The 27,874-nt window shown below is 45.5% G+C and overlaps 1 protein-coding gene across 4 annotated transcripts in view; it reads left to right on the top strand.

Annotated features, from left to right (window-relative positions):
* Positions 1–22,216, top strand: part of LOC107380771 (protocadherin-1) — a 240,387-nt gene extending 218,171 nt beyond the window's left edge. For 2 of the 4 annotated variants that reach the window (XM_054739398.2, XM_054739399.2), the window contains exon 5: positions 20,675–22,216. In XM_054739398.2, the coding sequence (XP_054595373.1) occupies positions 20,675–21,105 (431 nt within the window). In that variant the 3' untranslated portion in view covers positions 21,106–22,216. The remainder of the gene's footprint in view (positions 1–20,674) is intronic. The other 2 variants (XM_054739402.2, XM_054739400.2) reach the window with 2 other exon arrangements.
* The last annotated feature ends 5,658 nt before the right edge of the window (positions 22,217–27,874 follow it).

The following is a 27,874-nucleotide window of genomic DNA, read 5'->3' as shown; positions in this document are numbered from 1 at the left end:
CCCCTGGCTCCGTCTCCACGACCCTCATATTTCCTGGTCCCAGAACCGCCTGCTGGGCTGGGGGACCTCGTGCCAGACCCAGCTCGTTCCTCCTCCATCCTCGGCGGGTCTTCCGGACGGGGGCCCCGGCTCCACACCGCCCCACCTGCCGCTGCCCTATCGGGACCTGACCGCGGTGTTCGACAAGCGGCGCGCCACCTCCCTGCCACCTCACCGGCCATATGATATGGAGATCAAGCTGCTACCCGGAACCAGTCCTCCCCGCGGGCGCCTTTTCTCTCTCGCGCCTCCCGAGACCAAAGCGATGGAAGAATACATCGCCCAGGCCCTCCAGCAGGGGTTCATCCGACCCTCCTCCTCTCCGGGTGCCGCTGGCTTCTTCTTCGTGAAGAAAAAGGAAGGCGATCTTCGCCCCTGCATAGACTATCGGGGTCTGAACAAGATCACGGTCAAGGATCGCCATCCTCTGCCGCTCCTCACTACCGCTCTGGATGCCATCTCCCAGGCACGGATCTTTACGAAACTGGATCTCCGGAGCGCCTACAATCTGGTTCGTATAAAGGCCGGGGATGAGTGGAAGACCGCGTTCATAACACCCACCGGCCACTGGGAGTACCTGGTTATGCCCTTCGGACTATGCAATAGCCCTGCTGTCTTCCAACGTCTCATTAATGATGTCCTCCGCGACATGCTGGGACGGTGGGTGTTCGCCTATCTGGACGATATACTGATCTACTCCAAATCCGAGGCCGAACACATCCATCATGTTCGCGCCGTCCTGACCCGGCTCCTGGACCACAACCTGTACTGTAAACCCGAGAAATGCTCCTTCCATCAGCAGTCCATATCCTTCCTGGGCTACATGATCTCGGACGAAGGGATAACCATGGACCCTCAGAAAATCCAGGCGGTGAAGGACTGGCCCTTGCCAACCAGCCTGAAACAACTGCAGAGTTTTCTGGGTTTCTGCAACTTTTACCGCCGTTTTATAAAGAACTATAGCACCCTCGTAGCCCCTCTCACCTCTCTCACTCGACCAGGCTCCCCTGGCCAGCTGTTTCGTCTAACTCCCGACGCCATTCGGGCCTTCCGCCACCTGGTCACCCGCTTTACCTCGGCCCCGATCCTCCGCCATCCAGATCCTGCAGTTCCTTTTGTGGTCGAGGTCGACGCCTCTGACGACGGCGCCATCCTGTCTCAAGGCGGGCCCGACGACAGGCTCCATCCCTGCGCCTACTTCTCCAGGAAGTTTTCCACCACCCAGCAGAAGTACGGTGTGGGCGACCGTGAGTTACTGGCCATAAAATGGGCATTGGAGGAATGGAGGCAGTGGCTTCTGGGCACCACTCGGCCTTTCACGATCTGGACTGACCATCAGAACCTGACCCACATTAAATCTGCCAAGCAGCTTAACCCTCGCCAGGCTCGCTGGGCCCTCTTCTTTGAACCCTACAACTTCCATCTCGCCTACCGCCCGGGAGCCAAGAACCAGAAGGCGGACGCCCTCTCCCGCCAATTCACCCACTCCACGCCCTCGTCCGAGCCAGCGCCAATCCTCCCGGAACACCGCTTCCTGGGCCAACTGAGGTGGCCGTTGGAGGAAGCTATCCAGAACGCCCTCCGGGACGACCCCGCGCCTCCAGAGACCCCCGCGGGTCGCCTCTATGTCCCCACGGCCTGTCGCAGCGAGGCGTTGTCCTGGGCCCACTCATCACGCCTGTCTGGCCATGCTGGTTTCTCCAGAACTCTTAAATTCCTCCAGCGAGCCCTCTGGTGGCCAGGCATGGCGAGGGATGTGAAAGAATACACCAGCACCTGTGTCGTCTGTGCCCGCTCCAAGAACCCCAACCAGGCCTCGGCTGGTGCCCTCCGACCTCTTCCGGTGCCCAGCCGCCCCTGGTCCCACGTGGGGCTGGACTTCGTCACGGGTCTCCCGCCGGTCAATAACCTCAACACTGTCATGACGGTTACGGACCGCTTTTCCAAGTCTGTCCATTTCGTCGCCCTTCCGGGTCTCCCCTCAGCCCAACGCACAGCGGAACTGTTCCTGGAGAACGTGGTGCGCCTCCACGGGTTCCCAGTCGACGTGGTCTCGGATCGGGGGCCCCAGTTCACGGCCCGGTTCTGGAAAGCTTTCTGTCGGCTGATGGGAGCATCGGTCAGTCTATCTTCAGGCTACCACCCGCAGACCAATGGCCAGACGGAGCGGGCTAACCAACAGCTGGGTCGGTACCTTCGTTGTTTTGTCTCGGCTCAACCCTCGCAGTGGCCTAAATGCCTCCTCTGGGCGGAGCTGTCCCACAATCTTCACACCTCATCTGCCACTCGGCTGTCCCCTTTCGAGGTCTGCTATGGCTTCCAGCCCCCGGTCTTTGCCCACCAAGAACCCGAGGTCGCCGTTCCGGCAGCGGAAGCCATGGTGAGACGCTGCAAGAGCGCCTGGATCAAAGCACGAGCCTCCATAACCAGAGCTAACACCAGCTATGCTCACCAGCATCTCCGTCGACACCGTTCTGGTCCCTCCTATGCTCCTGGGGACAAGGTCTGGGTGTCCACGGCTGACCTTCGGGTCCGTGCCGGATCCAAGAAACTCGCCCCTCGGTTCCTCGGCCCATACCCCATCCAAAGGGTCATCAACCCGGTCACGTACCGGTTGCGGCTGCCGGCTACTCTCCGCATCCATCCCACCTTCCATACCTCCCGGCTCAAGCCCTACGTGGAGTCCTCCCTTCTCCCGCCTCCGGCTCCGGCGCCGCCTCCTGCCCGCTTCCTCGACGGTGAGCCTATCTACACCGTCCGGCGCATCCTGGACGCTCGCCGCAGGGGTCGGGGCTGGCAGTACCTGGTGGACTGGAAGGACTATGGCCCCGAGGAACGCTCCTGGGAGCCGGCTCGGTCCATCCTGGACCCTTCCCTGATCTCTGACTTCTGGGTCCGCCGGGGTCGCGCTGGGACTTCTGGAGCCGTCCCTGGACCGGGGGGTCCTGTCAGGACTCAGGTATCTCCCGGCTGACCTTCGGACCACAACTCCCGACATGCCCCTCGTGGGGAGCTCCCAGCGTGCTCCTCGCGGGGATTCCCTCCACGTCACAGCCAAGCAAGGCTATATATGGAAGACGCCGTGACCGGCTTCTCATCTCAGTCATCGTTTCTTCCTCACAGAGAAATAATAAAACTGTTAAACGTCTCACCTTGTTCGTCTCCTTCATCCAGTCTGATCAGCCTGACACATTCACTTTACACCAAAGCTGATTTTTAAAAAGTCTGGATTCCTACCAGCTCCTGTTGCTGGTGGTGTTGCCGGGTTCAGCTGCTGCTCTCACACAGAATGAGAAGATCTCTGAACGCCGCCGCTCATATAAATAAATAACGTAATTTTAACACATGTAATCATACATCAGAGCTTTAATATTGTTAATAATTGTCTCGCTTTACACTACAGTGGACGGAGCGCAGCCTCCGTGGTGAAATACCGATCCATCAAGATTATCAATAACTTGTATAAACACACCACATTGATCCCTGTCCCTGTCTTCCTCGTGAAATAAAGTAACGTTAATCTTACCCGTTAAAAACATGTTCGCTGCAAATCTGAGGGCTGCTAGTCCACTTGATTGAACGCTGCAGTTCGTCTCCGTCCTCAGTCTCCATCAAAGTTATTAAAAAGAAAAAACGAGTTGAGTTTATGTCCTTGTCTCTTAGTGCAGCCAACCACGCAACAAGCTTAAGCCTGGTTCATGCTTCTCTGTCAGCTCCGCAAGGGACAGACACGCACGAATTGACGGAAGCATTTTACTCTCATACTTCTCCGTCTCCTGGAGAGTGTTGCAAAGCAATTGCCCGGCAGGACAACAGAGGGCGTAGCGCTGTTCTGTGGTATCCTGTCATGTATCGGTCCAAGATCGTGTGTTTATATTGTGTTTTTTGTGTATATAAGAGACTTTTAACACGGACATATTTGTCTCTCATTCTCCTCCACCTCTTCATGGGCTCCCCACCTCTAAACCCACGTTTCCTGTCATTTCCGTCCACAAATAAAATGCTTGCTGCGCATCTTTTCACTCCTCCAGTCACGGGGGAATTAAACGTTCATATTTTTAGAGTTTTTTCATGAGGTATTCTTCAAGCTGCTCCGTGTCTGCCGCTAGTTATCCTCGGCTCTCTTTGCAATGGCGGCGCTGTAAACAACGGCAGTGTCCTGACCAATCACAAGCTTGCGTAATCAGTCTCGTTCGACGGATATTTTAAAAAGTGGGCTCAACTCTGTACGTACTTGCCAGAGCCCTACACAAGGACGGATAATGGCGTTGCGTGTCTCTGCACTGACGCAGACGGAGAAGCATGAATCAGCCTTAAAACCATTTTACTGTCAAATCAACTAAATAAAAGCGATAAAAGGCTACAAACTGGCTTGTTTTGACTACCTTCACTGGAGGTTCTACAGGTGAAATGGTCTTTTTGCCGTCCATCATGGCGAAGGGGGCGGTCACATAAGTGGCGTGACGTCACGTGCAAAGGGTCAATAGATAGGAGGACTGGGCCATCATGTCCCCAGGTCAGTTTCCCCCTCCCAGAAATTACCCTGACGTTACAACAATGGAAGCACACCTACAGAGTCCCGTGGGTGAAGATCAAGCCCTAACCATCAACCCTCCACCACCATGCTGACAGCTGGGATCTTGTGGTGCATAACTTTAAAAAGCCTTAAACTGGATCAGTCTAAATTGAGCTGTTGTGATCTGTAACCTGCTGATGAAGCTCCTTAGGTTAACACACGTGTGTATGCTAAGGAGCATAGAACTGAAAACAGTTTAGCCTAAACTTACACTGAAACAGCTTCATGAAAATGTTTAATTTTCATTTAATCTTTGATTTTACAGCTTAACCTCATTGAGACTTGTTTTTATTTGAGGTTAAATTTGTCAAATCTCAGGTGAGCTGGAACTGAACAAATATGACCGGTATCAACAAAAACCAGCCTGTTTACATTCATATAGTTATGTCTGGGAAAGAGACGTCTGATAGGAGCTTCATAAAAACTAGTCAGTTATCTCAGGAGACGACGCAGAAGAAAAACCAGAACCAATTGAATGCTAGCATCTTGCAATTTCCCACAGAGCACCTCCTGCTTGAAATTACTGAAGTGGGACCCAGTTTGGAGAGAACAGAGACTGGGTTTGCCTTCAAACACATGCAGATGTGCTGCAGCCGGGCCAGAGTTTGTGTATTCAGGTCAGTTTGTGCATTCAAAGCAAACACAGACCATGTTCCTCTGCATCTTTAATGGCCTCTTTTTGCCTTACACACACACACACACACACACACACACACACACACACACACACACACACACACACACACACACACACACACACACACACACACTCACTTGGACAGCTTATCTCACTCACAGCTGGGTGAAGTTGTCAAATATTAATGTCTGGCTTAAGCTGTTGTTATTGTACTTGATTTAGCTTCCGGCGTTTTCTGTTGCAGTAGCTTTGCTTCATTTGTGAATCTCTGAAATACAAAAAGGTGCAAATCAAAAGAGCAGATATTTTTGTGTAATGCTTACCTTTCTAGATGTTCTTGCTAGGTGATGTATGTTCTGATATTTAATCAAAAGCCATTTTCCAACAAAAGTGTCAGTGGCGATTCGTCACTCTAAAATTCTAATACATCAACAGTTTGAAAAAAAGACATTAAATACGATTATATCATCTGTTTCCATTTTTAAAAAGACTAATTTTTACTTCAAAGCTTTTACCACCTTGTGCTGACAAGGTGGTCCTGTTTTATGACCCTTTGTGTTTTTTAATTAACTGTTGTCATTTTGTGACAGCATGAGTGTCTTGTCACTGTGACCTGAACGATCATGCACCCTGGCTACCTGCCCAAGGGGATGTCCCTTTCGGTGACTGGTTAGTGTGCGTGACCTTCACCCGGGCGTCTGGGGATCAAATCCCGCCTGGGTCCTCGTTTCTCCACTTAAAAAAATTAAAACACAATAAAATTGTGGCGCCTTGGGCAACATTGTTGCATTTAACATGCTATACAAGTAAACCTTGTTTGATTGATTCCCAAAGTTATGCACCCCATAAGATTTACTTTGAAATTTTGAAATATTTATGCTTTAGAAAATGTATTTATGCTTTGATGTACAAAAATAAATAATAAATAATTAACTTTGAATGTTTTAATTATGGCAATTTTGTAATGATATGGTTTGGTTAAAATCAGCCATGATATAATTCCAAACCTCACCATTAAAATCAGTCAATACAGAATGTATTTATTTAAATATTAAACATAAGAGTGACCAAACAGATGAAAGGGCTACGTGCCTGCTCATCCCCTCTAATTCCATGCAGCAACAGTGAGGACAAGCTTGAAGCTCCAGCAGCGTATTGATCAGATGAGGAGGGATATTAAAGATTAATTATTTCTGAATCAATAAAAAAAATGACTGGATGTCAGAAGATGTGCAGATCAGATGGGTCAGAGAGAATAGAGTTTAGGGTTAGGGTCCTTGAGCAAGACAGTTTAACCTCCAAGCCTGCTGCTCATGGTCAGAGGGACCGGTGGCGCATGTGATCAACACCCTCACTGTTACCCCTTCTTTCCACAGGAGCCGTCAGCGGCACGTTACTGCAGCAGCACGTCATAGCTGCTGATAGGAACCGCTGTGGTCAACAGAACCTTTTCCACTGGAGCCGTCAGCAGCCGTCAGCAGCGCGAGTCGGCCGCGTCTCAGGAGCAGCATGCCGCGGCCTTTACGCGCCGGTTCTATTTTCTACGCGCGACGCCTCTGAAACGGGTCAAGTTCGACATTTTTGGGGAAGGAAAGACAGGAACTCGGACGCGGAAATGGAGAGAAGCTCCCGAGATTTCCAGAATAAAGAACGTACTGCCTTCTGGTTGCTTTACTTTAAAAAAGTTACTAACTGTGCAGCCCCGTGAGAAGTTATCATCTAGCTAGCAGTCTCCTTTGTTTTTCAGGTCCGTATTGGCGATTATAAAACGGACAGAACATAAAACACAAACCATGTTGTAATTTTCTCCTGCTTGTTGTTGTGTTTACTGACGATGTCACTCATGTGACTTCGTGCTCTGTCGGTGACAGCTGCTCCCCTGCTGCTTCGCGTCTCGTGGGAAGGCCCAAGCAGCAGCTTACGCGAGCAAGACGTGCTGCTGCAGTAACGTGCTGCTGACGGCTCCCGTGGAAAGAAGGGGTCAGTGTGCCCCAGAGCAGCTGTGGCTAAATTACAGCTCATCCCCACCAGTGTGTGAATGTGTGTTTATGGTTGGATGACTGAGTGTGATGAAAAGTGCTTTGTGGGATTATAGAACCCCAGAAGGTGCTATATCAAATAAAGATAATTTACCACAAAGCTAATTGTTCGACCAAATAAATGTTCTTTAATCTCTTTGCCGTTTAGCAAAAACTTACACAGTTTTCTAAAAGGATTGTTTTAGTTGGTGTTTCTGATGAGTCTGTAAGCAATCTACCTCCACATCAGAACAAATTCTTCCACAGATGTGTAGAAAATACAGCAGCTGACTTGGCTAATTTCACCTTCACTAATCATGGAAAAGATCCCAAACTGGTGTTAAACCAGTATCTCACTGGAATGTAGGGGAAGAGCCTCACTCCTGCACACCTTTGGTAGCAGTTGGGAGACCACATTGAGACAATGTGGCCAAAAAAAAAAAAGAAGACTTTGTAAAGCATTTGCAATTAATTTGAAACTATTTCGTGTTATCCTTTAATGATACAGACAGCTGTAGAACACGTGTCATTCCAGCAGAAAACGTGCCGATTTCCCATAGTATCTTTGTACCGCCACTAAAGAACTGTTTTACAGTAATCCTCCTGTTGGACAACATCTGTAGCCCCATAACATCGTAACTATTGAGGGAGTCTTTCTGTCTGCTTTTACAATGTGCTATTTCTCATTTATAAACCAGGTTCAGGCTTTTCTTTCCTCACCCATCTGCATTTACAATGGTACTGGAGCAGTGGGGGAAAGTGCAGAAAGATGATGGACACCAGAGAGTAAACATAGAGCCAATAGGAAATAGCAAATGAAATTGATCAGATTGAAAGGAAAACCTGTTTTAAAGGGACAGAATGATGAAGTTTCTGAGCCTGACAGACCGTGATGGACAAGTTTTTCATGACCGCCTCCCAGCATTGTTTCATTTCCACTGTCGTCTTAGCGCCCGGTTGGTCGATCTGTTGGACACCACAAGCTTCAAGCAGGAAATGGATTTGTGCCTCACAGGAAGCAGAGGGGGACATTTAGAAGGGGGGAGCCATTTTAAACGTGTCAGTCAATACGCTGATGTCACAGAGGAGCACAACAAGAGAAATCCCTGCAGAGCAGAAACAAATAAAGAGACGACCCGGAACGCAGAGAGGAAGCACGCATCCTTTTATTTCTCTGTTTGTTTTTAGCTGTGTATTCTGAGGGAGTCAGGGGGTGAATTAATTTTGGATTTGGAGAATGAGGGAGGGGATGGAGTGATTTCTAATAACCTTTCTGAGTAAGGCGGAAGGAGGCTTCAGAAAACATCAAATGTTAGTGTTTGAAAGAAAAAGATTTTCATCTTCACTGCTCTCTCCTGCTAATTAGTGAAAGAAATGATGACATTTAAATATCTAATATCCTCTCCTTTCTTTCTTTCGCTTCATCTCGGAGATAAATCTGTGTCTTGTTTTCCTTCATTTGCTGCCAAACACCTCTGTCCGCCAGATTTTTCCACCATTTTTCGGTCTCCTTTTGCTCCGCTTTCATCTTCCCTCACCTCCGTGCCACCCTCTTTCTCCTCCTTCCTCCCCCCTTTCGTCCTCCTTCCCAGCTCTGTGTCGATTAATTAATTGCCGGCTAATTTAATTTCTCTGAAAAGAAATAACTTGTTTAAGCATGAATAAAGACTGACAAGGCAAAGTTCTAATCTGCCCAAAGTTTAATTAGAGCCGGCAAGGTTTCTGCACCGAGCGAGCCTCGGGTGTGGGGGGTGGGTCAGAACGGAGAGGGGGGGATACTGAACCACTGAAGTGAGGTGGGGGGTGGGGGGGGGGGGTGGGGGGGTGGGGGGGGGGTGGGGGGTGGACTGAGCCTTTGGGAAAGGAACAGGTCTGTGTGGATGAAGCGACCTCACCTCTCTACTTTCTCAGTCTAATCAGTTCTGGTCGGATGTTTCCAGAGAACCATCACGGGTGTGAATGATTTTTAGTTATTTATTTGTGTATTTTCCATTTTCTAGGTGAAATGACTGTACTACACACAGATTTAATATTTTGTTTTCATTTTTTTGTGGATAAATTTTTCTCTTCCACAAAGGCTCAAATATCTACATAAACTACTCACTAACACATTTCAGTCTCCAACATGGTCTCAGAGTCAGTCTACATCATATTTAACAGTTTGGCAGAACCTGTAGGGTTTAGCTAGTTTTTGTAGTTTCCTGATGTGGACCCTACGTCAGTATAAGATAAGAAACCATCCCAGCCTGCTTCGTCCAATCAGAAACCAGCTTTGATATGTATTTTCAACTGGGTGCATTTCAAACATTTAGCTGATGGTTTCATATTAAGTTGAGACTATCACGCGATTTTCCAAGAAGCGATAAGTGGCATAGCGAGTCCTGTGTGACCATTTGACTTCACAAAACCGCGGCACTTTTGTGGCACAGCGCATCTGTCTTCTGTGAGCCCCAGGCTTCAGCATCCCCCCCCCAGATAAGCTGGCCCAAGCAACTGAGGAGAGGGAAGTCAGGGACCCCACAACCCAACGTCCGATAAACGGATGATAATTGGTGGATGGATGGATGGATGGATGGATGGATATACCGATGTTACAAGACAAAAGAAGACTAAAAACTGTCATCTGAAGCTCCTGGTCCAGAGGGCAGATGTATCAAGATTGGTAACACCATAAAATAAATAAATAAATAAATAAAATAATAAACAACATGGCTTGGCTGATAGGACCAGAAGGCTTTAGAGGTAATATCCATCTTAAATTAATATTTATTCTGATCAGTTTTAAAATAATGCATACAAACAGATGAAAATCCTTATTGCATTTCACAAATAAATAAAAAAAAAATAAAAAGTATATATATTTTTTTATTGGAACCAAAGCTGCAGTTTGAACAAATCTGGGAACATTTCTATTTTTATCCTGGTCGCTCTGGTTTCAGCTGGCTGTGACCTGCCATTAGCGCTGTGTGAACATTCAGGGGGATTGCTCATTTCTGCACCAAAGTTCATGAGAATGACACAAAGCAAACTATTCCAGGTATTTTCAAACTGTCAGCTAATACATCCATTTGTAGGAGACAGAAACACGTTATCCCGTCGAGGTTTACATGAACATGTCTGCTTTTTTTTTTTTTACCAGAATTGTTGCATTTAGGGAGAAGGTTAGGAGATGGTTCTGGAGAAGCTTTTTATACTGATGATTGTAAAATCTTTATGGGAACATTGAGTACTGAACACACTGATACAGCCAGGATCAGAGTGAACTGCTGAGGGAAAGAACACCAAAGACAGGAGTGTGTGTACGTGTGTGTTTTTGTGTTGTACAAGCATCAGTGAACTCAGGCGGTGTGTGTGACACTGAATACAGATTTAGGTTTACAGCAGCCCCCTTTCTTTCTTTCTCTGTTTGTGTGTCCTCTACAAAAACAGCTTTATTGTTGTTATTCATGGAAAAGATTTCTGCTTTATATGACACAAAGTGAAAAAATGTATTCCAGGAGTAAAATCAGTCTAATGTAATGATGCTTGGCTAGTTCCTCCTCTCAGTGGATGAAAGCTGAACTGTGAGAGGTGATCAGTCAGATGAAGACTCTAACAGGAATACAAACCAGTAAGCAGAAGTTTGGTGTGAATATAGACTGGTACGTTGGGGGAATAGAAGAAGCTGCATCATCAGCCAGCATACTTCAATTATGACTTTAGGTTTATTTAAATCTTCAAAATGTATTTCTTCATATAGATCTTGAGTGTTTTTTGGTTGGAAATTCCAATGTAAATATACTTTACTAAAAACTATAAAAAGTACTATCAAATCAAATCAAATCAACTTTATTTATAAAGAGCTTTCACATGCCCAAAACAGACAAACAAAGCGCTGTACACCAATAAAAATCACAACAATAAAACAGACATGTAACCATTTAAAATACAATAAGAAATCCCGAGTACAAGTTCGCAATCCATATCAGTCCTGTTTCCATAATCAGATCCAGACACATTCAAAGTGATGCTGCCCATGAAATCCCAACTTCAATGTCCAAACGCCAACAAGAACACATGTGTTTTTAGTGGACTTTTAAAGGTCTCCAGTGATTTGGCCTGCTCTACGTCGGCTGGCAGCTCATTCCAAAGACTTGGACCGAGCACTGAAAAGGCACGACTCCCACGAGACTTCAGGCTGTACCTGGGCACAGTTACTATACTATATACAATAAATATACTATACTATACTTAAGCACATTGAATTGCCTCTGTGTATGAAATGTGCTAAATAAATAACGCTGCCTGGCCTATAGTCTGGCCACAATCCATTGAAAAAACTTACTCAAAGGAGTGATTGGTCAGCACTAGGACCAATCAAGGTAAAGAACAATTACACCTACTCAGCTCTACAAATGTCAGTCAATGGTAGGGTCCACTGCTGAAGAAGTAGCAAATACATCCTTTTTTAAAATAAATTACTGAATTACCTCTATCTGCCCATGTCTCAAAGAAAGCCCAAGGCTAAATGGTCCATAGTTGAAGTCAAAGCCATTTCAAAGGAACAGCGTTCGTGAGCCAACCTCATCTTTGTTGTTTTTCTCCACTGCAGCACTAACGTTAAACCAGCCCGACAAAAGTAGAGTGCTGTGATTGGCCAGACACAAACTGTTTGTGCCAATGGTAGACCTGCTGAGCCTACAATGGAACAAGGTCATACCGACCTGCAGAACAAAATCTTTTATGCGCCTTGGCTACTTAGCCAAAGGGATGTCCCTTTGGCTGACTGGTTAGCGCATGTGGCTCTCACCCGGGACTCTGGGGATCAAGCCCGGAGGGCTGGTATCAGCACATTTTAGTTTAAACCCAAGTTTCAACACACCAGTTTCAATCAGCAGGTGATTAACAGGCTTCTTCTGAGCCTGATGAGCTGCTGCACAGCTGGTTCAACCACTGAATGAAGTGTGTTGCAGCAGAGAAACCATTAAAACGTGCTAGATACCAGCCTTCTCTGTTCCTTCGATACTTCTCAGATAGAGGACCTATGATTGAAGAGGACCCCATAATTAAACATGACATCAGTTTAAAAAACTGAGAAGCTGGGTGTAGTGTAGGGATCTATAGCTAAGGTCCGTAATAAAACACTGAATCCACTCGATCTGGACCAAGAAGGGTCAGAACCCCCAAAACAACCTAGATCTGGCTGGTTAGAGCTCACCGTCATGGTGAAAGCCTCCTCCGAGCAGTCTCTAAAAGTAAAGTGTGTGGGCAGCTGACATCACTGCTGATTGCAGTGGAGGAAACTCGCTTTTTTCTTTCTCCTGAATGTCTTTGAGCGTTCAGAGACGCTGCACCTCCTCTCACTCCTTTATTGTTCCTGTAAGATAAATTGGAGCCATTGCCAAAGACAGAAAAGGCATTAATTGAAGGTTTTCTTGTGGAATTCAGTACAAGACAAACTCTTTCTCTCTCTCACACACACACACACACACACACACACACACACACACACACACACACACACACACACACACACACACACACACACACACACACACACACACACACACACACGAAACCCCAGCTTCAAAGTAATTAAACACATTAACACTTCAAGCATAGGCAGAAAAGGGAGAAACTCTCTTTTGTGTACATTTGCTTCCATTTATCACCTCAGACTGAGCGAGAGAGACGAAGTATGAGGATTTAGCATATCTCTGCGACTAAAGTGATGGAGTGGAAAAAAGAGGAGGAAGAGGAGGCAAAGGAGGAGGGGGAGGAGAGAGCCAATCCGCCTTGGCTCTTTACTCTAGTCGACAGCGTAAAATGTCAGATACTCATCTGGAAATTATTTCCATTTCATACCACAGACATCTTCCTGAGCAGGGACTCTGAAATCTAATTAGTTCAACTGGAAAATAGTGAGCAAGGTAGCGGAGTGTATTATGCATAGAAGAGAGGCCAGCAGGGTGAGTGAGGGTCCCTGGGGTTAACTGAAGCTCAGGAGTACAGATAAGGGAAATAAAAAACTCAGGAGGGCTACTCCTTTTGGAAAGCCTTGACTATTAGTGGCAACCTTGAATTCTGCGGCATGGCCCTGTGACAGCGCCACAACCGAGCCCCGCTCCAGGTATCGTTGAGAGGAGGGGAGAAAGCATGCCTTCACCTCCAGGGGTTACCCCAGAACTTTTCAAACTTCCCATAAGTACTGACAAGAAAGCTGAAGGCACAGACACTGCCGTCTTCCTGTTAGCACTTCAGGGAGCTTTTTAAACTGATAAGTGTTTTGTAGTGTTTGATGCTCCAGGGAATTTGGATACTTAATCAGTACTGTCATCACAGCGCCGTCAAGCCTTTATGCGAGCAGCGAGGAGCAAAACCATCATGATCTCCGACAGTCCTTGCAGCCCAAACAGCTCTGGGTTGTTGGCACGCTGACTCTATAAAGACCTCCAAACGCACCCTCCCAACGTCCAACACATGGAAAACGAGAAAATCAGTCTTTCTTCACAACCTAAACAAAAATGGTTCTTAGAAACCTGCTTCATACTGTTGCATGTGGGTTTTGTCCACCTCAGCACAGTGTGTTGTAGTGTGGTCATTCATCTCTTCTGCATATTTTTTCCGTGCGTTGATTCGTAATTATCTTCTTTTCCTTATTTAACACAGTGAAGTAATTAGATTTTTCTTTACCTTCGGCTGACATGTTTCGGCCGGAACTTCTGCCAGACAGCCCACGAACCACAAATGGGGAACAACAAAAATACAGAAGATGGATTAAGGAAGCGATAGAGATAACGAGAGGCAGACACAGCACCGTGAACAGAGACGACGGCGTTTACACGTTGGATCATATACGGGACTGTGTTGTCAGCGTGAAGGATGCGGGCAGCAGAGGGCGACATCATCCTCTGCTGCCCGCACATAAATGGAAGTGACGTCATGAACAGCTGTCGGCTCTGACGAAGGTTTAGAAACATCTTATTACTTCACTGTGGTCATTCACGTTGGTGGTAGGTTCAAACAGCTGGACTTGTCTTTATTTCTGAAGACATTTCACTTAATATTGGAGAAGTATTCTCATTTCAGACTGAGAGGTTCAGAGTTCCATACTTTTATAATTCTTATAGTATATTTTTTATTAGTATTGTGCTTGTGAAGAGCCTTTTGCTTTTTATATCCAAAGACACTATACACATATACAAATCAACATTTCTTTTTGTTTGCTTTAAAAACAACACTGGTAGGGACCTCCCCATCCTGAATCTAAGGGGTTAATTAGTCAGACAAATACTCACATATAGGGTGAATAAGAACAACTCATATTTGTACATTTTTCATGTTTTTCCTTTTTCTAACCCTTTTTTGATGATTGTATTATTTATGAAGCTTCAGAGGTTGTGGAGAAAATCAATCACAAGGTGTTCAAAAAGGGCTCATCCTCTGAGAAACGGAACAGAAACCACGCATGTGAAATCAGGCCGACTTTGATTTGTGTCAGTTAAAATTTTTTATGTTTCATCTCATAAAAAAAAACTGCTGCCTCTCTACTAACACACACCAACACAGTTTAAAGTTAAATTAGCCCAAACATGGCGAAGTCTGTGTTTAATCCAGAGGAAAACAGAGATAATGAGATCAGTGCTTAAGTTTGTTCACTAATTAAACTAGCGGCACAAGCAGGAGCTGACTCAACACATTTGATCTGCTTTCCTGAAATTTGTTTTACTAGAACCTTCTTTAAGAGCCGATCATCACCACAGGAGTTCACCTGGACAACAGATTGGACACAGCAGACTGCACTTCTTGAGGATGTTTAGGTCCTTCAGTGTCTGTAGCAAGATGCTGCACATATTCTACAAGTCTGTTGTTGAGAGTGTAATCTCTTCAGCCATCGTCTGTTGGGGTAGCAGCATCAGAAGCAAGGACCTGAAAAGGCTCAACAGCCTAATAGAAAAGCCTGGTTCTGTTCTCGGGACGACTGTGGAACCACTGGAGGAGATAATGCAAGGAAGGATTCTCCAGAGAATCAAGAAAATTATGGACAACCCTGAGCATTCTCTTCACAAGACTGTCCGACAACAGAAGAGTGTCTTCAGTCAGAGGCTTCTTCAGTTTCGCTGCAACACTGACCGCTACTGGAGATCCTTCCTGCCAACAGCCATTGTAATATACAATAACTCTTTGATTACTTGATTAGTATTATTATTATTATTCTGAGCTACTACAGCAATCAATTTCCCTCTGGGATTAATAAAGTATTTTTGAATTGAATTGAAGGAGCATCTTATTGGTCAAGACCATTATTGATCCATCATCATGACCTGGTATAACGACACCCGCCCCGGTTCCCCACATTTGTTGCCAATTAGTCTTTGTGTTTGATTAGAATGAACCTGACCACAATCAGATGAGTGTTGGGCTCCAATCAGACCTGCAGACCTCTGTGCTGATGGTGTGAGGACTTAGTCATTTCTGATTACTTCTTCTGAATTTATTGTTTTTGCTATTTCAGTTTTTGCAAGGTAAACATTTATACTTATAAAACACCTTTTATCCTGAATAGGAACTAGTGGGATTTAGGTGGTAAAGTATCAAGCTGTTAAGGACAAGGAAGGAACAGAAAGATGAACCACTGAAGAATAAATAGACCTAAGGGAACATGGGTGGAGAAACCGCAACAGAAGCGAGGCTCACATCCACAACAAAAACACAGCTAGACGATGTGATGCTTACTAGCCATACCACACTTTAAGAAAAGTCTCACCTGGATCTTTGCTCATGTTCTTCCTTCTCCTTAAAAGCCCTTTTTTAGAAGACACAGCATTCCGGCAAATCAGGGTACTACTGCCACCACAATGTGTCTTATGAATGCGCCGTGGTGGCATGGCGATGTGGGAAATTAACTGCATTCGTTCCGCCAAGCTTGATATTAATATTGCCGCAACACCAGACTTGTGAATGCATATTACGCCTTGGCACAACAGGGAGTGGTGTCATGATCACGTGAGGAGTTTCTGCCAAGCTCCGGCTGAAAACTTCTGTATGTTAAACATGAAAGTAAAAACAGCAGTAAGTTTTGCTCCCTTCAGAAGCTGTTGAGATGATAAGTTGGAGCGATGCAGAGCTCCAGGAGCTTCACTCCTTTAGAGCTGGAACTCAGCTCAGCTGTGCTATACGTGATAGCCATCTTTTGGAGCGGCTTGTAAAAAAAAGTGATAAACACGGCTTTGATCGCAATAAAAAGCAAAGTAGGTCCAACTGAAAGTGAAGTCCGCAGCAGCGCAGAGACTGCTCCATATCCACGTTATACCACCATCTAGTAATCTTTTGTAGAAAGGACATGATTGCACCACATTACCGCCACGGTCTGACCACTTATAAACAATCTAAGGCTCCCAGATGCCGGGTCAGCATTGCGGCAAATATGTACGTGGTGAAATTCAAACTTGTTTTAGAAAATAATGCTGCGGACAAAAAAACAAAACAAGAAAAAAAATTGCTAGAGGTACTTGGCTCAGATTCAGCACCTCACAAACATAAACAAGGCCATAGCGTGTTTTTACTGATCTTGAATGATCATGGAAGGATAAACGAGTCTGGTGATTGTACGAGGTATTAGCCAGGACAGTGCCAAAGAAAGTGAAAAGCATGGTGGAAAGGAGAAACCTAGTTTAGTTTGAAAGGGTAGGAAGTACCCGTGGAAAAGCCAAGCACAGGTGCCATCTTGTTACTGGCCTGAAGCGGAAATAAACCCAGCATCTTACCAGATTGTGGCTGGTGGAGACAGTCTAGTCAGAAAAGATGTTTCTTTTTGTTGGAATCACACTAAATCAGAATGTATAACACTTGTGTCAAAAATGGCTGCTTTAGCCACAGATTTTCTTAAGTCACAGTTCCTTCTTTCCCAATTTTCTTCCATTAGGAATATCATGGTTTAAAATGTTAAACATTCCAGTGACAAAAGAGCAAGGTAAAAGAAAACCAAAGTAAGTCATCACAAACTTAACATGAGTAAGAACAGAAACGACCAAAGAAGCTGGTTGCTGATGGGAACAACAACCAACACAATAGCAACGTCCCAGAAACTAGAAATGCTCCATAAGTCAGAGTTGTCCCGCAGGCTTTGGTCCAGTTGAGGGGAATTAGTTTGGATCTGCTCTGGAGAAGCACGTGTTCCATCAGCCTCCTGCTGACACGACGTTTGAAGGCTGAGCACTTATTAAGCAGTCGCTCTGAACCCAGCAGCTGCTCGCACATGACTTTACATTTTCTGCAAGCACCTTGCTTTTGCATGGGAAGTGCTTAGAAACTGAAATCCATGCCGGCGGCAGGCGTGAGAATATAAGGAGGTGAAAGCGAGGAAAGAGAAGCGCGCCCGCTACTCAGCACTCCCCAGGATTAGAACGTACACATCAACCTGCAAACAGACAGAAAAGCCGACTGTAGCTACTTTAAAAAAAGGCAATGAATGTAAATTATGCATGAAGCTGTGGGCATTTTGAGAAATAAGTGCCATTCCCTGGGAGGATCGACACCCTCCTCCCCCCGTGAGCCTCCAGCCTGCAGTATCAAAGAATGATCTAATGTCACGCACAGAAGAAAGGTTACTCTCTGCATACGCATTGATATTTCTGCTTCCATCTCTGACCTTTCCCCGTTTGGAGCTCTGATTTTTGTTTTAAAATGCAAACTCTGCCTCGCTGTCTGTCAGTTCTCGTCTGCTGGCCTAAAAGACAGAAAACCAGAAAATGTGTTTAAAAAACAAAAGGGACATTTTCAAACAGAATGTATGCAAGATCATTGCATAGGAGATACATCTTTTTTTCTCCAATAAGTCATGTATTTATATCGTTTTTTACCTTAATTTCCTGTTCAAGCAGCATTCTAATTAACCTGAGCTTGTATTTTTCATCTTTTTAATTTTTGTTTTAAAGAAATCGGATCCTGTTTCACGCTCAGCATCCCGAGTTCCATGTTTGGATTCCATTACTCAGCAGCCAAATTAGGTGGCGTTCCTGGCATTTTGTGAACTATAGTGACTTGAAAAATAAACAGAGCTTTAATTGATTACCCACAAATAGATGGAGCTGTGTGTGTGTGTGTGTGTGTGTGTGTGTGTGTGTGTGTGTGTGTGTGTGTGTGTGTGTGTGTGTGACGGGATAATGACAGTGTTAATAAGAGCTCTCGCCAGCTACCACTATGACTCTGCCATTTTCTTTAACCGAACAAAAGCAGCATTTATTAGATCCTTGCACACAGAAATGCCAATGTTAGTAATTGAAAACCTTTATTCGTCTTCATGCTGAAGTGATATTTACAGTCGACTTTAACACTTAGGAGCGCTGTTTGAAATGTTCTGCTGTGCTGAACAGAAAATCAGCTCAAACCGGTGACAACAGTTAAAACTAAACATGAGCTAGTTTTAATTGAAGGAAATTGGTTTTCTTCATGCGAGATAAAACAAATTAAATACTTTTTGGCATTTTTAATATGTATCTAAATAAAAACATTACCCTAAAATACCTCATTTGTTCCTTCGCCTGACTGAATAATTAATGAGCTTTCTGATTCTCCAAATATCTGGTCACATTACCTATCCAATTAAATTCATCAGATTTAGGAACAAGAAAAAAAATGTACTCAATCTCAATTTTAAAAATCAGTCATACTTCTGAATAGAGACCAACAGATATATTCAATTTATTTCTATATCGGCCATCGGCCAAAAAAATTTTAAAAAGCCAATAGAAAAAATATCAATAAATAAAAAAATAAAAAAATCAGGCACCTCTGTGGCCAACTGCCGCCTAGACTGAAGAAAGGAGCAGAAGGACCCCAACACACCATTTATTTTTAATATTTTAAGTTTGTTTTATATTTGAAATTCAATAAATATTAAGAGATTTATTGACTTCTTGAATGTATTTTGCACAATGCGAGTGTTCAATTGTCTTTCACAATCAATATGCTGCTAAAACGTATACACATCTGCCTTAATAATCGGCTTTAGATTTTGGCCATCGACAGCAATATTCTTTAAAAATTGGTATTTGCATCGGCCTTAAAAACATATTTGACTGCCTCTACTTCTGAATGTGATGTTGACGTTATTTAAACAACCAGTTTTATGCTGTCATTTTGCTTATTTACCTGCAGCCTTTAGTTTTTCGATTCCATTGAATAAGTTACTGTGTTTAAATATGACCACGAAGTAGGGCCGTGCGATCTGACGATATAAGATCGTTAAGGATTATAAAGTGATGACGATCTAACAAAGCTCGGAGATCGTAGAACCATCTATTTGCGTCCTATCACCTGTGCCATTATTTCTGGACGAGTCTACTGGCACATTTTCTCTCAGCCGACTCAAGCCATTTGCTAGTCTGCTTTTGTCAGCACAACAGACACACCGAGAGCAGGTTTAAGGCAGTGTGTTGGTGTGTTTAGCTGGGGTGCTCGGTAGAGCTGAGGACATAAACAATGATGAATCATTGAAGAAGCACGTCATACCCGATTATAGCGGCTAGCTGCTAGCATTAAACACTAGCTTGCTCCATCTCTAAGTGGTCACTACGTGTATTCTCACATGTCTGCTCGATCAGTGAACCTCAGGGTCAATGTTCTGCTCTAAACACTGCATTTAGCTTTGTGACTTTTATTGTCTGGAGACGTTTGTGTATGTTTTAGGGAGACTTTTCACTGTGGCTGCCAACCGGAACTTGGTTTAAGTCAAACCCCCCAGGAGACAGACAGACAGACAGACAGACAGACAGACAGACAGACAGACAGACAGACAGACAGACAGACAGACAGATAGATAGATAGATAGATATAGACAGAGAGACAGACAGACAGGATAATGGAATTTTAAGATTTTTTATAAGGATTCTGAATTTTTTGAAGGGTTAAGAATTTAAATTCATGTATTTTACTGGTAAATAACTTCCACAACGTTTGAATTGTCAAAATAGAAAAAAATAATTGTGATACAATTGTGATTTATTTTTTTTCCATTCACAAACCGTAGTCTAACTTCAAACTGATTGGTAAAGTTTGAACAGAGCGCTCACATAAAGTTTATCTTTGAGTCAACCCAATCAAGATGGCTGCCACAGCTTACCTACATTACAGAAAGAGGGCCACAAATCAGTCCTACAGATTCTGAGCATTGAGTAAATTACCTTACCTATATGATCACATCAATATGCTTCAGATGACAGCATTATTTTCTATATTTAACCATAACACAACAGCTTAGAAGGTTCTCAGTGATATACATCCTTTCAGGAAATGAGGGACTTTAAGAAGCCATGATTACATTCCTCTGGGTCAAACTACAGCTTCACCTACATTCCATAATGTCTTACTCTTTGGTTTTGGCTTCTGCGACTGATCCTTTCTTCGTGTGTTTGTTTCCTGCAGACCTCAGGCCTCTTCCCGACGTGGCGATGACTGGTAACTGCACCCACGAGTGCACCGAGTTTGGCCACTCTGACTCCTGCTGGATGCCCGGCCAGCCTTCTCCCAACCGCAAGGTTTCTAAAAGCACCCCCAAGCTCTCCACCTTTGTGCCTTATCAGGAGATGGATGGACAGGAGCATCTGATGGCGAATGGCAGCCCCAAGCCCATGATGACAGAGGAGCGTGGACCGGGTGGTGGCGGCGCCGGTGGAAACAACTCCAAAGTGGCCAACATGAGGTTCATGACACCCTACAGCAGTGCCTACCCCAGGAGCGGAGACTCGTCTGGTAAAGACTCTGGGCTGGAGGAGATCCCGCTGAGCCAGGCGGCGGAATGCCACTCAGCCACCACCCCTACTGGCCAGACCTCCAAGAGGGAGATCTACCTGTGAGGGTGCACCTCTCCAACTTTAAACACCACCTCTGTTCCTACCGTTTCTCAGCTCACAGTGCTTACCGCCTCACCTTCCTACCCCTCTACAGTCGCTCCCTGTGCCTATAACTTACTGTCCAGCAGCACTGACTCACCCTCCCTCCTTCTCCATTTTTATATCTGCATCACCGAACAAGGCTTTAGACCCCCACCTGTCACAGCTGCCGCCACCCCTTCTAGAACCCAATCAAATGTAAAATAAAAATGAAAGCTGAAGAAGTCACACGGTTTTTGCTGCTGTGGAAGGAATGGAAACTACACCGCATCGTTGGGACGAGTCGTGGGGAACTATTTAGCTACTCACGTACTGGAGTTTAAGTTTTGTGCGTTCCGTTAAGTTGTGGTGGAACTAAAAGATCTTCTGGGGGGAATCGAGGGGAACAAACTTCATGTAAATCCTACTTAAGTATGCTGTGTAATCCTATCTATTCTCAGTTTTTTGTCGGACTGGAATTTTGGTTGATCTAACTTTTGTGTGGCAACTCCAGAGGCTGTATGGTGACATTTTTAGACCAACAGCTCTTGATGAAGACATTTGTAGAAATGCAGATGTTTTCTACACAATCACTGGAGTTGTAGGCTTTCAGTTCTGTATTTAGTTTTCTTTTTTTCTGTTCTGAGGTATTTTTCAGTGTACAGAGATGTAAATACTACAAACAGTGACAAAGGAAACCTCTGTGGATCCCAGACCGTTGTGCTGCAGATCTTCACCTAACGTTGTTTTGATAGACTGAAGATCTGACGTCACGGTGTTTTATCAAGTCGCTGCAGGAATCTGGACTCTGGAGCATCACCGACGGTGCCGAGTTACAACCACGAGCCTTTTTCTGTTCCTTTTTCTTTCTCTACAGCTCACAACACGCTGGAGTTTGATTTTGTGAGGGGTGAAAATACCACAGGTACACCAAAACCAGTTTGTTTTCAAGACGTAAAATAAACCTGATGTTCTTAGAGCTTCATCAGACTCATCATGCCCATGCTGTCATCAATAGTCTATCATAATTCAATAAACATAAAGATGAACACTTTTAATAGTTTAATTCAAATTAAAGTTTCCACACATGAACAGACTTTTTTGTTTTATGTCCTCATGTAGGATATTTTTGAAGCATTTGTTCTTATTTGAGCAGACAAGTTAACACATTTTCAGATTTCTATACAAATATTTGAACTGAAGCTCCAGTTTGTCATTTTGGGATAAATAAAGGCAATGCATGCCTGATATATTTAGTATTAAACTCTTCAAACTTTAGATCAGAGGTCAGCACAAACACAACTGAAATAAAATTTAACAATGGGATTTGGGCAGAGCCAGAATATCTCAAATATGTCTCTGCAGAGCAGCTTCAGTAGCAGAAGAGGTGACACAATATCTCTACACACTAAAGATCAAACTCTGCCATGACTGATTTGGGGATAAAAAACACAGGGATGGACACAAAGATGTTTAAAAAAACAATGCTAATGGAAGCAACAGTCAGAAACACAACTGTAAGCTTTGGGAGCATCATCCAAAACGAACAAGTGTGTGAGTGCAGTCAGTCCCAGAATTCCTGCTCTTTCATCTGACCCAAAAAATCCAGATACTAATGCTGTTGAACAAAAAAATATATAAAACCTGACTGCTGATAACTGTCAACAATTCAGATTACATGATGAAAACAGGAATCCAACAGGAAGTTTGTCAGCACTGGAACAAGAGGAAACATGAAAAACCAACATCATCCACAAACTTCTGATAACCCTGTCATATCTGGACCTATCGTCCATGTTCAGTAAAAACAAAGATCAAACTACAACAAACCTCATGTTTAGTATTAGTTTAGCTTCAAAGCTCAGCTTGGTGCTCAGTGGAGAGGCTGTGATTTTAAATCTGGAACGGCAGCTGGTTCATGTGGATTCTGTTTGTTTCTGGGATCTGAGATGTTGTTGAAGCTCTCCCTGTGGTGTTTTTAAACCTGAAGGATGAGCTCTCCGGTCACCGTTGCCCCTCGTTAGTTCCCCACTTTTTACCTCCTTCATGTGAAGTCATACCACTTCCTGTTTAGCAGAAATATCCTTCATGTGAAGTCATACCACTTCCTGTTTAGCATAAATATTTATTAAACCAGTTGGAGGCATGCAGTGGCAGTGGGAAGGTGGCCATCAGATCCCACGGTGCTGCAGCCGCTCAGGAATGCAGTATTAATGACATCTGTACGCGCTCCAGTCCACTACCACTCCTCACACACAGCAGCAGAGCAGCTCTAATCACGACCCGAGGCTGAGCGTATTACTGGCTGTAATTTGGGCCAGTAAAAGCGGCAGGTTTGGAACTTTCATTTTGGGTCTGATTCTAATAGTTGCTGTGGATAATGTGAAATTCCACCTGAAGTAATGCTCAAGAAGAAAGTGTGTTAAAAACCTAGGTAGGCATACTAGTCTCGCAGTTCAGCTTGTAGAACAAAAAAGGCACACAACTTCACAATTCAGTGAAGTGAATTTAGTCAGTAACCGTGTTCATTTTGACCCCTAAAAATCCATTTTACCAGCTTTCATTACAAAGGAGGTATTAAAACTTAAACCTTATAGTTATTAAATAACGGAAATGAAAAGAAAATCAGATTTAAATGGGCAAAAAATGAGGCACACAGCGTGTAGTAAATGTGTCCAGATTGTCTCCACCAGGACTAAAACCAAGAAAATATCATCAGTTTCTGTGCTTTTCAACCTGTGTGGACACAGACAGCATGAAATCTATCAGACAATATAGGAAAGAAAGTCATTAAACAGGATTTAATCCAAGTTTAATTGTTTCAAACTTCATTGTTTGTTGCAGAAGATCTCAGTCGAAAGCTATATGGGCTGCTCTGATAAACATATGACCCTATGTTTGATTTGTAGTTAAGAAAATAAAGTAGAAATATTTTGGAAATGAAAAAAAGGAAAGTTGAAGTAGGAATGAAAAATGAAATTATTATTATTATTATTATTATTATTATTATTATTATTTTGTAATGCACAGATTTTGTTTCGACATTATTTGCACCATTTCAGTCTCAAGCTCAACACTGATTCTATTTAAAAAAATAACCTCATCGATCTTCTCTCATCATAGGAGCTACAGAACCACGCTGACCATGAACAGACGGTAAATTAGGAAGCGATGTTGTTTTATTACCAACAGCATCATCATGTTTCGTCTGGGTTCTGGACCAGACCTCTTCCTGCTCTCTGGTGTTCCTTCAGCCCGGTCCCCGGTTGTGGAGCTGACATGGGTCCACACCTTGATCTCTCAATTGTTATTGCTTCTCTGACCCGTCTTCTGTCTTAACCCTGTGTGATTGATTTATCCTTGATGTATTGTTGCCCGTTTAGAAAGCTCACACTCACACAACGACACACATTTATCAGCCATAACTCAGGCGCCATTCAGCCTCCCTGACTGAGATTTAGAGTTCACAGCTGCTGCCGCAGGAAGTCGCGCTCCTCATTCTCCATCGGTGCTTTAATGCCAGAGCACTGATTGATTATTTACAGCTCCAACATGGAGGTCCACCTCCACTTTTCTCCTTCCTTTCTTCCTTCCAGCACAGCCAAGTGATTTTATCCTCTTCATCTGGAGTTGGCCTCTACCGTGCTGGGCTGTAGGACTCCCAGGAGGCCTGCGTGCTGTGTTATGTAAAGATTAAGGAAATGGGTCGCAGGCCGTCTAGTGTCAGTTTAGCTTCAACTCTTTGGCACCAATTAACCCCAGAAGAGACCCCACTGCCTCTGGTAATCTATGGTGGATTCAGAGCTGTTAGCTTTACCTCACAGGAGAACCGGAGCCAGCAAACACAAACGCTGCAGAAGTGTGTTGGTACACTCTCAGAGGTTAGTTTGCTTATTAAAGTCATGAAAACACAGTAATCTGTGACTCTACGAGCAGGAGGTTTGGACCCAGGATGCAGAAAACCCAGAACGACCAGAGGCAGACCATGGTTAAGAAAACAAATCCCTTTATTCAAAGGAGGATGCGCCGAAATCCAAAGGCACTGAAATCAAGCCTAAAAAACTGAACCACAAAAAACAAAACAGAAGATCTCTCATGAGCACGAACCTGGATAAAACATGAAAGGGACAAAATAACGCTGACATACAATGGACCGACAAACACTGAGAGACAAGACAGGGTTTTATACACAGAGGGAAGCAATTAGGGAAACAGGTAGCAGGTGTGTGGGGAGTGTAAGCTGAAGGGATCAGGAGAGACTAACTAAATGGGGAAGGAACACATTGTTTAAAAGGAAGAAACTTACAGGATAATATAACTATACAGAGAACTAAAGATAAGAGAACTAATAAACCTTAAACTATACACCTGAACAAACACTAAATCTATGGGGATACTAAACTAAATGGGATGGGATAACTTAAGTATAAAGTGACTAGGGGGAAACATGAGGGAAACCTGGAGGGAGCTGGGGACTACAAGGACAGTACTACCCCCCTGGAATGGGCGCTGACAGGACGGGAGGCGCCAGACTGGGCGCTGTCTTGACTGTGGGCGCCGGACGTGGCGCTGACATTTTGACTGCAGGTGGAGACAAATATTCTGCTGGAGGCTGGGAAGGCCCCAACTTGGCTGGAGGCGCCGACTTGGCTGGCGCTGACAGGACGGGAGGCACCGGACCAGGCGCTGTCTTGACTGTGGGCGCCAGACGTGGCGCTGACGACTTGACTGCGGGCTCTGCTGCAGGCAGAGAAAGATTCTGCTTGAGCCTGGGCAGGCGCCGACTTGGCTGGAGGCGCCCACTTGGCTGGAGGCACCGGACCAGGCGCCAACTTGACTGGAGATGCCGACTTGGCTGGAGGCGCCGGACCGGGCGCTGACTTGGCTGGAGGTGCGGAACCGGGCGCTGACTTAGCTGGAAGTGGAGCATCTGACTTGGCCCGGGGAGACACAGGCTTGAGTGAAGGCAGATCTGACCAGACTAGAGGCTGGACCGCCGACTGGACTGGAGGTGTCAACTTGAGTGGAGGCGGAGCCGCCACAGGCAAGACCGGAGGTGCTGGACGTGACGCTGATGACTTGGCTGGAGGCGCCGGACGTGGTGCTGACGACTTGGCTTGGAGCGCCGGACTTGGCGCTGACGACTTGGCTTGGATCGCCGGACTTGGCACTGACTTGGCTGGAGGCGGTGCCGCTGGGGACGGCACCTCTTGGACAGGCGGAGCCGCTGGGGGTGGAGCCTCTTGGACAGGCAGAGCCGCAGGGGGGCGAGCCTCTTGGACAGGCTGAAACACCGGGGGCCGAGCCCCTTGGACAGGCTGAAACACTGGGGGCCGAGCCCCTTGGACAGGCTGAAACACCGGGGGCCGAGCCCCTTGGACAGGCTGAAACACCGGGGGCCGAGCCCCTTGGACAGGCTGAAACACCGGGGGCCGAGCCCCTTGGACAGGCTGAAACACCGGGGGCCGAGCCCCTTGGACAGGCTGAAACACCGAGGGCCGAGCCCCTTGGACAGGCTGCGGTGGGACCACCACTGGACCTGGATGCGGTGTGACCTCTGGGACCACCACTGGAACTGGATGCGGTGCGACCTCAGGGACCACCGCTGGACCTGGATGTGGTGATGGTGGGTGGGGCTCATGCTGAGCTGATGTTGACGACTGGTGGAGCTCGGGCTGAGCTGATGGTGGTGGCGGGTGGAGCTCGGACTGAGGTTGCAGAGCAGGAAACACCTGGGCTGACGGTGCAGCTCTGACCTCAGGAGGCTGCTGGTGACGGTTGCGACGTTGTCGTCGTGTGGAGGTTGAGGTGGCGTTGTTGGGACTGGCTAGTGGAAGAGGTGGCGCCAACAGGAACAGGGGAGAAGGAGAGGAAACCGGTTTTAACTGTTTGGACGGTAGCAGGAAGGTAATGTCTCCAGGCGGATGGAGAAGACATGGAGAAGGTGACTTGGTGTCCCAGGGGTGAGGAGGCGATGGCATGACCAATTGGTGGAGGTGAGTCACGGTCAAAGTTATCTTGCAGTCTCTTGGCAAAATCCCAGAAAGACACAGATCTGATTGGATACACCTCAAAATAGTCTGCAGCCCACTGCAGGGTGCTACCACCCAAACACAGCACCATGTAGGAGACTTTGTTGAACTCCGATGAAGCCAGGTCTAAGCAACGAGCGCAGTCTTGGATGAAGCTTCTGCAAGTGTCTGGGTCGCCATAGTACGTGTCAGGGTGCCTTGGTGTTGGTGGAGTCAAAGGTTCTGCTGGATCCATGGTTGGTTGGTCCATTCTGTCACGCTACGAGCAGGTGGGTTGGGCCCAGGATGCAGAAAACCCAGAACAACCAGAGGCAGGAGTGGTTAAGAAAATAAATTCCTTTATTTAACGGAGGATGCGGTGAAATCCAAAGGCACGGAAACCAAGCCTAACAAACTAAACCACAAAAAACAAAACAGAAGCTCTCTCATGAGCACGAACCTGGAGAAAACATGAAAGGGACAAAATAACGCTGACATACAACGGACCGACAACCACTGAGAGACAAGACAGGGTTTTATACACAGAGGGAAGCAATTAGGGAAACAGGTAGCAGGTGAGTTGGGAGTGTAAGCTGAAGGGATCTGGAGAGACTAACTAAATGGTGAAGGAACACATTGTTTAAAAGGAAGAAATTTACTGGATAATATAACTATACAGAGAACTAAAGATAAGAGAACTAATAAACCTTATAAACCAGAACAAACACTAAATCTATGTGGAT

The sequence above is a fragment of the Nothobranchius furzeri genome, chromosome 1, assembly GCF_043380555.1.
Source record: "Nothobranchius furzeri strain GRZ-AD chromosome 1, NfurGRZ-RIMD1, whole genome shotgun sequence".
Taxonomy (NCBI): Eukaryota; Metazoa; Chordata; class Actinopteri; order Cyprinodontiformes; family Nothobranchiidae; genus Nothobranchius; species Nothobranchius furzeri.
Note: the sequence above shows the minus strand (reverse complement) of the source record. Positions and strands in the feature narration are given on the sequence as shown.